General features: G+C 38.6%; 1 protein-coding gene across 1 annotated transcript in view; it reads left to right on the top strand.

Annotated features, from left to right (window-relative positions):
• The window catches only part of HYDIN (HYDIN axonemal central pair apparatus protein), a 356,564-nt gene that overhangs the window by 61,153 nt on the left and 279,379 nt on the right, over positions 1-16,032 (top strand). The window contains 2 exon segments of the mRNA XM_043435789.1: positions 2,242-2,441; positions 11,551-11,675. Of these exon segments, the coding sequence (XP_043291724.1) occupies positions 2,242-2,441; positions 11,551-11,675 (325 nt within the window).

Genomic DNA, 16,032 nt, shown 5'->3' with positions numbered 1-16,032 from the left:
GTGTGGCTAGAAAAATGACAGGGGTGCCAGATAATAGCACTCAGCGCACCCCACCTCTCTGTTTGGGAGATTTTGAACAGAGGAGCCTCCCGAGCTGACATGTCTGGCCCTTGTGTGTAAGATAGAGTTTCAGGGAGTAAGGTTTGAAATAAAGGGTCCAGTTAGAAGATCCTGAAAAGATTGGAGGGGGTAGGGTCAGGTCAAGATGGCAGAGTAGAGATAGTGAGACCTAATTGTGGTCTAGATATATTTTGAGGGTCAGTCCTATATGTTTACTAAGAAATTGAGAAATAGAGCAATTAAGGATGTCTCATGCCAAAGTATTAAATCCAGACCACTGGAAGGATGTAGATGCCAGTACCGAGATAGGGAGGCAGTAAAGGGACAGATTTAAAGTGGAAAGAAGGTCATGAGCAGGCCTTCAGTCAGCATTCTGGAGCTCTTGTGGGCATGAGAAAAGGCTGCTCCTGTAGACTGATTCAGTAGGCACTGTCAGAGTGAACTGGATTTCAGGCCCCACTCCTTCCCTTGGCAGGGCCTCTCTGCACAGCTGTAGGCAATGGCATTAGTCAGGGACTTTGCTCTGGGCCATGGTAAGTTTGTAGCCATTGAGATGCTGATTGGGCTGCTGGGTTCAGGGAGGCAGAGAGACTACAGATGTAAGGCTGTGTCATGAGACCACACCTAGCTGTTTTATCTTTATATTTTTCATATATTTGTGTATGTGTTACATTGTACATTAGGTACGCTTTATTTACTCATTCATTGTCTCCGCCATCACTGTGTAAGCTCGAGGTGAACCATGTCTGTGTTTACTACTCAGTTGTGTTGTACCCAGACCCAGCTCAGTGCCTGGCACCTGAACACTGATTGACATGGTACCACTGCTTCCTACTTGTCCTGTGGATTTCATGAAATTGAGTGCATGGCCTTAAGGTCTAATTGTCAGTTTGTCAGACGTTCCCATTTTCTGCTCAGTACTTCAAGTCCAAAGAGGTTTTAAAATCCTCACCACTGAAAACCATTTGTTATGTGATTACCAAAAGGAAACTTGAGTTCCAAGAGGCCATAATACTTAATCAAGATTGCCTTGCAGCCAAAAACACACGCTAAAATGATGGGGAAACTTGAAGGAAAATGATCCTGGTTTAGATAGCAAATTCCTTTCACGGTGACTTCTGAGCTTCTGGCCTATTCTTTAGGGGACTGTTGACACTTCGCTTTCACGTTTAGATTTGCTTGTTGGTGAGGGTTTACTTTTAACTTTACTCTGGTGCATTGAGGGTAAGAATTCCAATTTTATGAGAGGAGGTAAAGGGTGACTCGATTCAGTACTTCTGTTGTATTTATGCATTTAGACTTAAGACAGGGAAGATAGATGCCCAAGACCCTCACATTTTTATTTGGAATGGTCAGTAATGGCTTTGCACATGAGGTGAGGTTTGAAATGGCTCTGTGTTCTTTAGCTATTGTTGTATAATGACAGACCACTCCCAAATTCAAGTATTAAGGCTCATAAGACTATGGTTTAGATAAACTTGATGGGACCCCATCATGAGTTGAGTAAGCAACTGCTTAACTTGGCTGGGCTCTCTCACATATCTGGTGCCTCAGTCTGGTCTAGCATGGCCCTGGCTGGGATAACTGGGCTGCCATCCTGCAGTAGGCTAGACCAGACTTACTTACATGGCATGATTTAAAGATCTAGACCAGAAATGCCCAAAACTTCTGGAGGCCTTAACCTGGACCTGGCACAGCATAAGTTCTATCAAATTCCATTGGTCAGAACACAGTTGAAGAAATAGACTCAACTCATGATGGAGAAGCTGTACAGTCATATTGCAAGAGTGCCGTTAGAGACCATTAATTGGAGCTATCAGTCTAATAGATGGCTTGAAGGATAAGTAGGTAGGGTTTAAAAGGAGAACATGAAGTTGCTGGTGTGAACCTCCTCTGGTCTAAAGAAGAATGCACCTCAACTATCCTGCATCCCAGCTCCCTAATGTCTGAGAAACACAAGAAGTATAAGCTTCTCTATTGGCTTGTAGGTTTTAATTAATCTCATTGGATATTAATTAATCTCATTGAAAGTATATCTTTCTGGAGAAGATTTCATAGAATATATATATATATACACACACACTACACTGTTTCCAAGATGCTTGGCATATAGCTATATTTCTTATAGTTATCTGGATCATTGGTGTTTTCACAAGTAATGATTGTCTCCTTCTCTTGTAGGATTATGCCCATATGTTGACCTGTGTTACTGAAAGAGAAAAGTTTATTGTGCCCATCAAAGCTAGAGGTGCACGAGCCATCATAGATTTTCCAGACAAGCTGAATTTTTCCACTTGCCCTGTCAAATACAGCACTCAGAAGACCCTGCTGGTACGAAACATTGGCAACAAAGATTCTGTGTTTCACATCAAAACTCATAGGTATGCATTCCTTCAGCTCTTGGTTTTGATTGATTTCTAGCTAATCTAGTCCACACATGTAATTTCCCAGAATAGCAGTCAAGATGCAACTGCTTATTACAATCTTCAGTTGCAAGGATGGGAGACCTCCTTGACATGGGGCAGAGTTCCTCTTCATCCCATGAGAAAACCAAAATTCAAGGTTACCTATTTGGGTATAAGTGGTTTTCTGAAATGCTGGATAAGAGACTGAGCAATAGAGAGATTGCATAACTTGCTCAAGGCACACAGCTAGTAAGCGAAGGTGTTCAATGTTAATCTGATTACTTATTTGGTAGCTACAGTGTAGTAGACAGTGAGACAGTACAAATATGGCCCTCAAGGACCTCTCTTATAAGACAGGAAAGAACAGTTGTTATGGGACATGAAAATGCTGGCTGATGAGCAGGACCATAATAAGAATGGCCAGCCTGGGAAGACAGGAGACAGAAGGTCAAGTTCTTTTCTGTGGCTTTTTGAAAAATAGTGCAGATCCTGGGCTGGATCATGAATTCATTTTCATAAGGGCTTTATCTGTGGAATCCTTTGCTAGTTTAAGGATACATCTCTTCAGAAAGGATTAGCATTTACTTCTGCCTGGTTACCAAAGGTTAGACCACATACACTGCCCTTCTGGGAATTTCTTGGCTTAGGGTTTCCTGGACTGAGCATGCATGTCTGAACCCCAAACCTGTAGAAGACACGTGTCCAATATGAATTCCCTAGAGTCCCTATTTCCCTCCCTTAGAACCAAGATAGACATTTTTCCTTGTGCTAATGTTTTGGTAGCCTTTGACGTTTCTCAGGTTTGTATGGGGATTTTGTTGCCAGTCCCCCTCACTTCACCATCCCAAGACCGTGTCTCCTAGATTAGCAGAGCTGTTAAAACCCAGGCTTCAAGGGCTCAGTCGCCTACTGCTCTGGTTCTTATTTTCCTGAGGATTTGAATCCTGTGGATTTGCCTTTTCTTTTTTTTCCACACGCTTAGCTGCACATTTACGTAAGTTATTTTTTTATCCAGGCTTCCTAGGTATTTTCTGGTGGGATAGTTTTCACGTTACTTCGTCTGCTATGTTATAAGTAGCAGGGATGCCATAATGTAGGTTGAGGCACATCCCACAGGAGGGAGTTTGTGCTTAATTTTTACATGTGTCCTAGGAGCATCACTATCTGTAAACCAGTTCATGTAGATTCAAGTTTCTGTCTGATATCATTTGTTCCTGGCTGAAATCTACTTTAATATTTCTTGTAGCACAAATCTAGTGGATATTCTATCAGTTTTTGTCTACCTGAAAAAAGCATATTGTCTTCATTTTTGAAAGGTTTTTTTCTCTATAGAATTGTGAATTCTGTATACATTTGATGAATATAGAATTATATATACATTTTTTAGTACTTGAAATATGTCACTTTATTGGCTTTTGGCCACATTTTTCTAATGAGATTTTAGAGATTTCTAGCTTTGTTCGTCTATAGGTAATATATCTTTTTCTTGGGCTACCTTCAAGATTTCTGAAGATATTTGGTTTTTAGCAGTTTAAATGTGATGAATCTAGGTGTGGATTTTGTTTTTGGTTATTTTTTAATAATTTTATTTTGCTTTTATTTTGTTTTGATCTTAATCCTGCGTGATGTTCTCTGAGCTTCTTGGATCTTTCCTTATTTTTGGAAAATATCAGCTATTATCTCTTCAAATACGTCTTTTGCTTTTGCTCCATCCTCTTTCATCATTTCTTCTGCTTGTAGGAATGCTCTCCCTGCCACAGGTGAACTCCTTAACACACGTCTCATCTTAATTAGGAGCAGGGCATTGCCCATTTTTGTTGGCCCTGCAATGTCAGCTCTCTAATGGGTTTGAGAAAAATTGTGATTTTGTGGTTTATCTGGCATTTTTCATTGTTAGGGTAGGAGAAACACTCTTTCAAGCTTTCTACTTCCTAGGTGGAAGCAGGACTCTGACCCACTTTAGATAAATCAGTCAGCAGAGGCAAAGGAAAAGCTCTTGTCAATCAGTGTCTCCTCATATTGTCAAAGTACTTATAAAGTTTTTGTTTGCATTTTGTGGTGAGACTCATATTTTGATTGAAGGGAAGGGAGCAAGTTGTTCAACTGGCTCACTGTCACTTAGAAAGAACCAATCTCTTTTCATTAAGAAAAAAGACCCTTCATAACCGCCATCCATAATACACGTTAAAAACTTCCTGTTACATTGGTATTGTTCCAGTGAAAGAGAGAATCCACGTAAGGTGGAAAAACAAACACAGGCAGCATATCTTCCTGAATTGTTTGGCTGAATCTTCAAAACTACACATAAATGGCAATACATTCATATAAAGTAAAATGAAATCACAGATTTATTTATTTATTTTTTTAAAATTTATTTATTTTTATTTATTTATTTATTTTTTATTAGTTGGAGGCTAATTATTTCACAACATTTCAGTGGGTTTTGTCATACATTGATATAAATCAGCCATAGAGTTACACGTATTCCCCATCCCGATCCCCCCTCCCACAGATTTAATAGTATGAAGTTGCAGGAAAAGATCTAAAACTTTTGTATCCATACAACTGGAAGTGAATCATAATGTGGAAACACTTCTAAGGTAAAATGGTGAGCTAACTCAAGGACTAGCCAGGAATCATGATAACATTAGAAACTCTAGTCCCACATTTTAATTTTACAGATGAAAGAAGTAAGGTCTGAGAAGGGAAATGACTCATTCAAGTTCTCCCAATAAGTTAATATAAAACTTGGATTGAAAACAAACATGGGCCAGTCCTGGCCTTGTTTACCTTAAGATCCATTCCTTGCCCTTGTAGACTTTGCTCAGCATCAGTGTTGGGCTGTGTTAGCCTCCCTAGCCTGTGGACCTGCTGTATTCCAGCTGTGTTTGTCCAGGGGGGTGGGAACTAGAAGGAGGTTGGAGAGTGGGAAGAAGTCAGAGTATTTCTCTTTCTCCCTTTCCGACTTCAGCAGAGGCCCCAGCAAGCGGCTGCATTTCCTCTACCCTTCTAGCTCCTGTCAGACAGACCTGCCGTGGTTCCAGCTTCCACCCGCTCCCCAGGATCTGCTAATACTTCCTCCTCTCCTTTGGTCTCTAGCGCAGTGATGGAAGTGGCTTACTGCTGTTACCAATCCCTGAGCTAGTTTACCATCTTAAGTTGGGCTTTTCATAGCTTTCATCTTCTATATGATCAAATCTTTCAGTTGAATTTCCTGTTCATTTTTGTTTTCCTGTGTAGGTTCTGCATCAAATGGTACTTTTATGTTCTTTCCTCTAAATGTGTGTATTCCAACCATGATGTCGATTCTGCGAGTTACTTCTAAATCCTTCCAATAAATCCCCTTTCTGTCTAAGTTCGCCAGAATTGGTTTCTGAAGAATGCAGCTGATTTTGTGGTCACATTGTATTAAATCCAAATGTCTGGGGAGATCCCCTGATGACTATCTATTCTAAAAAATGCATAGGTGATTATGTTGCCCAGGCAGGACTGAGGACCCCTCTTTCATTGACAACATGATTGTCAACAGACATAGTGGATCAGTAATAGTTTGGGAAGTCAAAAAGTCTTGCTTCTTTTATGGTCATTATACAGTTAGATATATCTTTTAGGAAATTGTTTAAAAAAAGCAAATCATATTATTTTCATTGAAATAATGGCTTAATTAATGGTTAAGTTTATAAATAGGTTCATATAAATAACAAAAAGTAAAACTCTTTATGTGTCTGTTGCTCCCATTAGAATATGAGCTTCTCAAATGCAAGGATTTTATCTCTTTTCATTTGTATGTCCCCAGCATCTAGCAAAGTGTCTAGAATAAATAAGTGCTCAATAAATGTTTATAGGATGTCTAACCAACAGTATATCACAACAGCAGAGCTACAACTATAAACCTCTATAATAATTTAAAATAAAAAACATGCTCCAAGTACTATAAAAGAGGCATAATGTTTTTTTACACTATAAAAGGAGCCTCAATGTGCTGTAAAATATGCAGAGAACACAAACAATAAGTTTTCAACTTTATTACAGATTTGACCTAAAACTCTTGTAGGTACCAGAATAACTTTGACTATTAAAGTAGGATTAGTTTCCTTTGTAGTGCAAAAGCTTTTAAGTTTCATTAGGTCCCATTTGTTTAGTTTTGATTTTATTTCCAATATTCTGGGAGGTGGGTCATAGAGGATCTTGCTGTGATTTATGTCGGAGAGTGTTAAGGAAACTATAAGTAAGGTGAAAAGACAGCCCTCAGATTGGGAGAAAATAATAGCAAATGAAGAAACAGACAAAGGATTAGTCTCAAAAATATACAAGCAACTCCTGCAGCTCAATTCCAGAAAAATAAATGACCCAATCAAAAAATGGGCCAAAGAACTAAACAGACATTTCTCCAAAGAAGACATACAGATGGCTAACAAACACATGAAAAGATGCTCAACATCACTCATTATCAGAGAAATGCAAATCAAAACCACAATGAGGTACCATTACACGCCAGTCAGGATGGCTGCTATCCAAAAGTCTACAAGCAATAAATGCTGGAGAGGGTGTGGAGAAAAGGGAACCCTCTTACACTGTTGGTGGGAATGCAAACTAGTACAGCCGCTATGGAAAACAGTGTGGAGATTTCTTAAAAAACTGGAAATAGAACTGCCATATGACCCAGCAATCCCACTTCTGGGCATACACACTGAGGAAACCAGATCTGAAAGAGACACGTGCACCCCAATGTTCATCGCAGCACTGTTTATAATAGCCAGGACATGGAAGCAACCTAGATGCCCATCAGCAGATGAATGGATAAGGAAGCTGTGGTACATATACACCATGGAATATTACTCAGCCGTTAAAAAGAATTCATTTGAATCAGTTCTAATGAGATGGATGAAACTGGAGACCATTATACAGAGTGAAGTAAGCCAGAAAGATAAAGAACATTACAGCATACTAACACATATATATGGAATTTAGAAAGATGGTAACGATAACCCTATATGCAAAACAGAAAAAGAGACACGGAAATACAGAACAGACTTTTGAACTCTGTGGGAGAAGGTGAGGGTGGGATATTTCAAAAGAACAGCATGTATACTATCTAGGGTGAAACAGATCACCAGCCCAGGTTGGATGCATGAGACAAGTGCTCGGGCCTAGTGCACTGGGAAGACACAGAGGAATCGGGTGGAGAGGGAGGTGGGAGGGGGAATCAGGATGGGGAATACGTGTAAATCTATGGCTGATTCATATCAATGTATGACAAAACCCACTGAAATGTTGTGAAGTAATTAGCCTCCAACTAATAAAAAATTAAAAAAAAAAATAAAGTAGGATTAATTTTGGAAGGTGGAATAGAAAGAATGAAGAAGCAATTTTAAAATCTAAAATCTCAATTTAGGATTCAATTAATAAGAAAGATTCTCTAAAGGAAAAAAATACTAATTTCATATTCAGTGTTTAATATAATACAACCAATATTTAGCCTTCTGCTAAAATATTGAATCATTTGGATGGGATATTTTAGTTCTTATGAGCAGTTCATAATGAATTGAACAAAAACTCAAAATCTTTCTCATGGCTCATGATTTTTCACAAACCTGAATTCCCTCCCTGATCAAGTATGCAGTATTAATGAGGATGTCAAAACCAGACATTCTGGTAGACAGAGCCAGCCTTATACCCTGGAGGAACAGCACCTTTTACCTCTTTGTAAGATCATTTTCTGGTACTTGATATTCTCTAGCCTTTTCTGTCTGTCTGCCTTTAGTAAAATGAAGTACAGAATCAAATTATAGACAATGTTTAAGCACCAGAACTTAACACACTCTCTCCAATTAATGTCTGATTTATTGAGGAAGCTTAGGCAGCTCTAAGTAGCAATGACTCTCCCCGGTGACTTTCTAACCACTGAAGAAGTTTAGTGTAATGTAAGCCCAACAATTAGCACAAAAAGGAAGAAACTGTTACCACTCTTTAGAATTAGGATTTCTAGAGGTCCTAAGAAGAATCCCTTTGTCCATAGAAAATTAATTTAGGTTCTGTAATGTAATACTAATTCATTCCAAAACTGTTATTTTGCTACTGAGAAATGTTTGAAAAGAAAATGAAAACACAGTGTAGGAAGAAAAATACTAGGAACAAGGGAAGCAGAGATAGAAGAAATACTACAGTGTTTTTCTCAAAGCCAGGAAGCTGGGGCCAGTTCTTAATTCTTTCTGAGCCTTTAAGAAAGGAAAAAACTTTAAAGATGGTAAGATTCGCCTTCATCTCCCATCAAGTAGAAAGTCTTGAGATACCAGAAGTCTGCTCCTTCTGTATTCCCCCGAAATGGTAGAAAGATTAAGTAAAAAATAGATATATTTTTAATTTCCCTTTAAAAGTTGATTATAATTCAATTCAACATGTTTTGAGAGGCTCTTATGAGTAAAGAGCTGTGCATGGGCTGGTGAGAGACACAAAGATAAATCTAATCAGGTGGTTTCCACATTCAGGGATAGTTTGGGGAGATAGGGAGAACTTTAACTTGAAGGCAGGCTTCCATCCCTGCTCTACCACTCACTAGTTGGGTAGCTTTGGGCCGGTTGTATGTGCTTTTAGAGCAAACATTTCTCGTGTCTAAAATGCAAATAATAGGACCTACTTTCTCAAGGTTTTTGAGGATTAAAAGGATTGACATATATGAAATCCAGCTCTTGAGTAGAGTACATGCTCTTGAAATTTTGCTTTCTCTTTCCTTTCAAAAGTCTCTAGCTATTGAGAGAGACAGGCATGAAAACTTATTATAGTACAAAGTAAAAAGTAAAAATAAAGTTACAGCTTCCCCTGAGAGGAAGGAGACTTTATTAATAAGAGGGAGAATCTGGAAAGATTCAATTTAAGAGGTAACTTTGAGTCTGGGCTCTGATAGGTGACTTTGGAAGGAGTATGATGGGGAAAACACTGAATGTTCCTATAAAACTCAAGCAGTTCTGGAATGTGTATGTAGGGGGCACTGTCTGGCTGGAAGGAAGAGGAGCTGCAGTGCTGGGAGGGTTATGGGTGAAGAGACTAAAGCCCTCCCATCCGTCCACCCCAGCCTGATGTGAAATGTGACAGGTATACAGGACATTTGGACAGATGTATCTGTTTAATGAGGAAGCCAAAACTGGTTGGAAGCAGATTACTTGGGACTTTAAATGTCTAGAACTTTGAACTTTATTACATAAATTATGGGGGCCACTGAAGTTGTTTGAACAAGGTGTTATGTCCTCTGTTTTTCATGATATCTCTGGAGCAGAGTGAAGGATTGAAAGGACAGTGACAAATACCTGATCTCATCTGAATTCTGAAGATCATCCTTTGTCTCCTTTTCCATCTAGGGGCTGCCAGTGAGGGAGATAACAGCAGCAATAACAAAAATAATGACAAACATCTGTTTAGCTCTTCCTACGTGCCAGACTTATTCTAAGCACTTTACCTATGTCAGCTCCTTCAATTCTCACTACAATCCTGTGAAATAGGTGCTGTCATTACCTCATTTTGCAGGTGAGAGGAGACTGAAGTTTGAGTAACTTACTCAAACTCATGACTGATGTGGGTTTTGAACTCATTCAGTTGACTCCAGGCTAGTAACCACTACCTTATGGTGCCCCTACAGCAGTGCCTGGAGTTCATCGGAGGATTGGTGCCGAAGGTACAGGAGATGGACAGACAAAGGAAAGGGAAAGTAGTGAAAGAAAAGGGCAATCCAAGCAGAGAGCACCAGAGAAAGTTAACAGTTATCCATGGTAGGAAGCACTTGAGATCCTGCAGTGATAATCTCAGGTACCACCAAGTGCTACCCAGACTGTAAGCTCCGTACCCTCAGAAGAAAGGTTAGGTTTTCTGAAATGAAGTTCATTATCTAAGGGAAGATTTTAAGGAATGAAGACTCTAAAAATGCTTGCATTGAAGCAAATAATCAGAAACAGCTTAGCCTGCCTGATACATTGTCCAGCACATTACTTTGAAAAACAAGCAATTCAAAGAAGTGAAATGGACCATGGAAAGAATTAAATGGGCTGGGTTTCCTGTTTTAAGAGGAAGAGATCTGAAAGTTATTTAAGGTACATCGTGATCAGATCCATCTTCTCTCTTACTGCTCCTTTCCAGGGCAATTAAACTCAATTATTTCCTGTTCCCAGATCTACCCTACCTCTTCATAAGGTCTCCTTGCCTAAATTCTATTTTCAAGAGACAGATGTCCCCTTTCCAAATGCTCTCCACCCTTTTCCAGCTTACTCTCACCCAGGAGGCTGACCTATTTAAGAGGTCAGTAGGCTCCTATGCCTTTGGCTTTTGATTGGGGTCAGTCAGTGGGAGCCCCAGCAGGCAATCAGACAAAGGATGTGAGGTCAAGACACTTTTCACTCTAGAGTCTTATGTGTGAGGCCCCCTGGAATGACTGTAACTCTTGACTAAAGCCCTTGGAGTCTTCTCTTAGGCCACTGGTAGGTTTCAAAACCACTCCTCCTTCTTGGCTCTTTGGGTATTTGTGCTCTTTGGTAAGTGTTCTACTGTTAATAACCCTTGGTGATCGCATTGTCTCCTGTAGTTTCCCGGTATCCCTTCACCCTTTTATTATAAATAGACCCTTTGTTAAACTGCACTCATCTCATCCTCATGCAATTGTGTGATCACTTTCCTTTTGAGACTTTGATATGGTTTTTCCCTTGTAAAAACCTTCTCTTCTCTGAACTCTTCCCAAAACTTGGTTTTTGTCTCTTTGAAGGTGCTGTTCTTTTGCAAATTACAGTATTTGCATACATGTTATAAGTCCATCCTTCACTGGAATCACTCAGTGAATGTTCAAAGAATGGCTAAACGGCAAGGATACAAACAAGACTATTATGCACCATTTAAGTTTTTCTTACATTTGTTGTTCTATATCTGTCATTTTAATATTAATATACAGTTTTTTCACATTAAGGAGAAAGTAGAATTCTGAACCACTGAATTGTGATGTAGGGTGTGCTCTGTCTGCAGACCTGGAACTCATGTCTCCTCTCACCTTCCCCTCACACTAGTCAGCAGTGTGTTCTGATGGTGTGTGTCTCCATGTGTGTTGCAGGCCCTTCTCTGTAGAGCCATCTGTTGGAACTCTTAATGTAGGCGAGTCCATGCAACTGGAAGTGGATTTTGAACCACAGACTGTGGGCAATCACAGTGAAAGACTTATTGTGCATTACGACACAGGTATGCATTATTCTTTGATAAAAGTTCTACATGTTATGAAAGGTTGGATGAAAAACATGATTAGGCAAAATAGGAAATGGTTATTTTGAATGCGTTAGATTAAAGCTAAGACCCACATGGTGAAGAACTAAAGAGTAAATGCCTCCAGCAGAAATAATGTTGAGCCACATATAAATCCCACCTACCAGCTTCTCCAGTGCTTGAAAGCCTGAGAAATACAGGCTCAGAAGGAAGGGAAGGAACCAGTTATCCAGAAGTTACACTGGTAGACTGAGGTTATTTATATGTAAATGTAAACTTGAAGATAACTTAATATTCCTTGGGCTTTCAGTTTACTGCTGCCTTGGTCTAACATTTAAAAACTATAAACTCCAGTTCAAAATGTTCTTCTGTGTGCCCTCTAGTCTGTGTAAGATCTGGTTATTTAATCCTTAGAATATGCAAATGTCTTACTTAACATCTTACTTAAACCTGGGGCTTTGTTGCTGCTAGCATTTTCTTAAAGGCCTTGCCCTGCATAATAATGAATATTCACTTACTGTTTTTGCAGCTGTTTGGTCTGTGGTCATGTAGATTGCATGTACATTATGCCAGTCTCCAGAGTTGGTTTGCAAATTAATATATGTTACCTTGTTGTTGTTGTTCAGTTGCTAAGTTGCATCTGACTCTTTTGTGGCCCCATGGACTGTATGTAGCCCACCAGGCTCCTCTGTCCTACTATTTATTGTTTTGTGATTTTTCTCACTTTTTCTCATTTCTTCTTTACCCATTTATGTTGATTGACCTAGATTGTCTTCATCAGAAGGGCATTGTAGGGAGAAAAGAGTGCACAGACAGGGAAAAATCAGCAAATAACATCTAGGTCACAGTTCAGAATCGCTGGCTTTGTGGATGTGTCTGAGCAGGACCAATCAAGCCCTTGCTTGAGGACCTGTGGGTAAGTGGTCCTGGCTCCACAAAGCCCAGCATAACAGCAACTAATCATCAGTGGCACAGTCTATATTTATCTTTTCATGTGTCCACAATTCACTGGCTGCTAGCAAGACAGATTTAGCCTGGACTTAGCTTAAGGAGAAGGGGGAAGTTTCAGCCCTGGTAACACAGCGGTGGAAGATTAAAAGCAGAGTCCATAAACCATCATGGATGTCAGTTCTTCAAAGTAGTGCCATTTTAGTCTCCCACTGACAAAGCACGGGAGTTCCATTTGCTTCACACCCTTGCCTGCCCACAGTGTTGTATTGTTCATCTTAGGCATACGGATATATAAAGTGATGTCTTCTAGTGGTTTTAGTTTTTATTTCTCTAATGATTAATGATGTTGGGCACCTTTTCATGTTCTTGCTGGCTTTTAATTTATCTTTTAAAATTGTTTCAAGTCTTTTGCTCATTTTTTTTTTTTACTGTTTTTCCTTTTATCATTAATTTGTAAGAGTACTTTACAACTTGTTATTCTGAATACTAGTCATCTGTCAAGTGTATGTATTGCTAATCTTCTGTTCCATTCTGTAGATTGCCTTTTTATTTCCCTAATGATATTTCTTGACAAGATGACATTTTTAATTTTGATGAAATCTCTACTATAATTTTTTTTTCTTTTAAGGCTAATGCTCTTTGCCTTCTTGCCAAGAAATTGCTGCCTTTTCCAGGATCATGAATATGTTCTCTTGTGTCCATTTTTATAAGGGTAGTAGTTTTAGCTGCTTTGTTTAAACTAATGATTTATCTTTTATTTCATTTTTGAATATGTTTCAGGTGCGGACCATGCTTCTTTATTTTTACCCTGTGGGTTATTAGCTGATCTCCTTTCTATTATTGTGGAATTCCAACTACTTACTATATTATTCTGTTATTTATTCTACTATTTGTCTATTATTTAGTCCTTTTAACCTGTATTTTATGTTTCCCATTTTTTTTGCAGACTTCTCTGAATGCTTCCTATGCATTGTCCCATTCAGTAATTTCTTCTTCAGTGAATACTCATCTGCTGAGTTTTAATTTTTCAATTACTTATAATTATTTTAATTTCTGAAAGTTTATTTGGTTCTGTCAAATCTGATTGCTCTCTACTCTTATTTTTCATATTTTCCTTTTATTTCTTTAACATAGTAAATATAGTTATATTGTATATTTGGTAATTCAGACATACTAAGTCTGCTCATCTATTTATTTGCTTATTTTGTTGTTTGCTGTTTCTTAAGGTTTTCTATCATGGTATCCGGTAGAGGAGGGAAAATGTCTTTTATCCCTCTATCCATTTTGTTTTTTAAGATGTGGCCTCTGTAACAAAGGACAGATTAACAAAAGAAGAACATAAAAATGTATTTAATATAAGTTTTATGTGGTATGTGAGCAGCTGGTAAAGAATCCATCTGCAATGAGGGAGACCTGGGTTCGATCCTTGGTTTGGGAAGATCCCCTGGAGAAGGGAAAGGCCACCACTCCAGTATTCTGGCTAGAGAGTTGGATGGACTGTATATGTATAGTCCATGGGGTTGCACAGAGTTGGACACGACTGAGCAACTTTCTCTTGCAACTTACTTGAGCCTTCATAAGAAATGATCTGAAGAAGTAGTAAAATCTGAATTCTTCATGCTAGGTTCGATGAAGGGCAGAAGGTTGTGGAAAAATGTGATAGGACCAAACAGTGTTTGAGCTAAGCATAGTAAATTGAGGGAAACAGTAAGGCCTGTTAATTCAGATTCCTCTTGGTATCCTTCTGTATTTGAAGGTAAACATACTTCTTTCTACCCGGTGTTGAAACATACCTCTCAAATAGAGGATCTTATTACCTGCTTCAGGGGAGGTTAACAAAGTCCCTCTTGCACCTGCCATTTCTTATATTCCTTCAGTTTGATATATTTAATATGTCAAGGTGCCATGTTTTGTGGTAGTATGTTATAGATCCCATCATATCTTATGCCTCTTTGTGTTTTATAATTTTTGGATTTAGCATTGTCACTTTGGGCAGGCCCTGGACTTTATGTCCTGTCCTAGGCATCCAATGTAATAGTTAAAACAGAGGTTCAAAGGATAACAAAGGCCAGTAGGGCAAAAGACAGCCTTGGCACTAGATTATTTCCTGATATTCTTCATTTTGCTTTAATGTCCTTATTTTCCTATCGGGTTAGTAATCAGTTTTAAAGTAGTTTGAAAAATGTTTTATTGAGTATTTTAGTTATTTCAATCTCTGGTTTAATATGCTGCTTAAAACTGACTCTAATATATGTCTTTTTTCTCCTTATGCAGCTGTATTCATGCAGTAGTTAGACCGCCCATACATCATCAGTAGAATCAAAACCTGAGAGAAGACAGTGAGCATCCAATTTAGTCCCTAGCTTTGTTTGCGCATGGAAAACTGGCATCCTAAGAAATGAAGAGGCTTGCCTGTAGCTGATATCAGTAGTCAGGAGCACAGTTAGAACCCAAACTCAGACTCTCAGCTCTCGAGCGGTGCTTTTTCCTCCATTGTGGATCATCTCCCTAATCTCTTATATTACTGCATACACATTTTTACTCCCTTAATCTGTTGCCTTTAAAATGCAGCTATCTGTACATTCTCCTAGCAGCGCTCAACCTGGATTTTACTTTTATGTAAGTATTTGGATTGCCACACATACTTACATTTATAGTCCCTTGCTAAAGAAAGTGAATATTTGTATATTAAAATTTAGTCATGCATAGAAAAGTTGAATTCCTACACTGAGGTTCTGGTGTCAGCTTTGATTTTTGAATAAAGTCATTTTCTAAAGATTGCAGACAGAGATAAACTGTCTTGTAGCATTTTCCTTACATGAAAAGAACTGCTGATAAGAATACGCTTTCATCTTTATTGTGGGTTATCAATGACCAGGACTTATAACCTTTCATTAGTGAAAAACAGTAATGACTACCTAAACACGATTAATCACAGAGCTTTTCCAAGCAGCCTTGATCACATTGGCTTGTCATCTCATTAAATAAGCATCTGATTGAACTTTCTGCAGCTGTTTGAAGTATGAATTGATTTGAGGAGGGAAATTTAGCATCATTTTTTCTTCATACTTCTTCAAACAATGTTCCAAGGAGAAACAGTGATGCTCCTCAGCAGGAAGTACTCAATCACTTTTCTAACAGTTGTGTTTATGCCCTTCCATTGCTGGTCTACTTCACTGGATTTAATTATTGATTAAATACAGCTAGGACATGTTGTTTTCTTGACATCCAGAGCTTGAATCAGTGCTCTAGCAATTATGGCAGTCAAGTGTAAATTTCACCAACATCTAATATTTTACTCATTATCATTTTCCTGAATCATATCTCTCCCCTCCTTTTCTCCTGTGTATGCCTTTCCATAGTGAAATCAAGTTTGTTCAAGCAA

This window comes from Cervus canadensis, chromosome 18 (assembly GCF_019320065.1).
Source record: "Cervus canadensis isolate Bull #8, Minnesota chromosome 18, ASM1932006v1, whole genome shotgun sequence".
NCBI classification, from domain to species: Eukaryota; Metazoa; Chordata; class Mammalia; order Artiodactyla; family Cervidae; genus Cervus; species Cervus canadensis.
The sequence above is the reverse complement of the archived record's forward strand: the minus strand, read 5'-3'. Positions and strand labels throughout refer to the sequence as shown.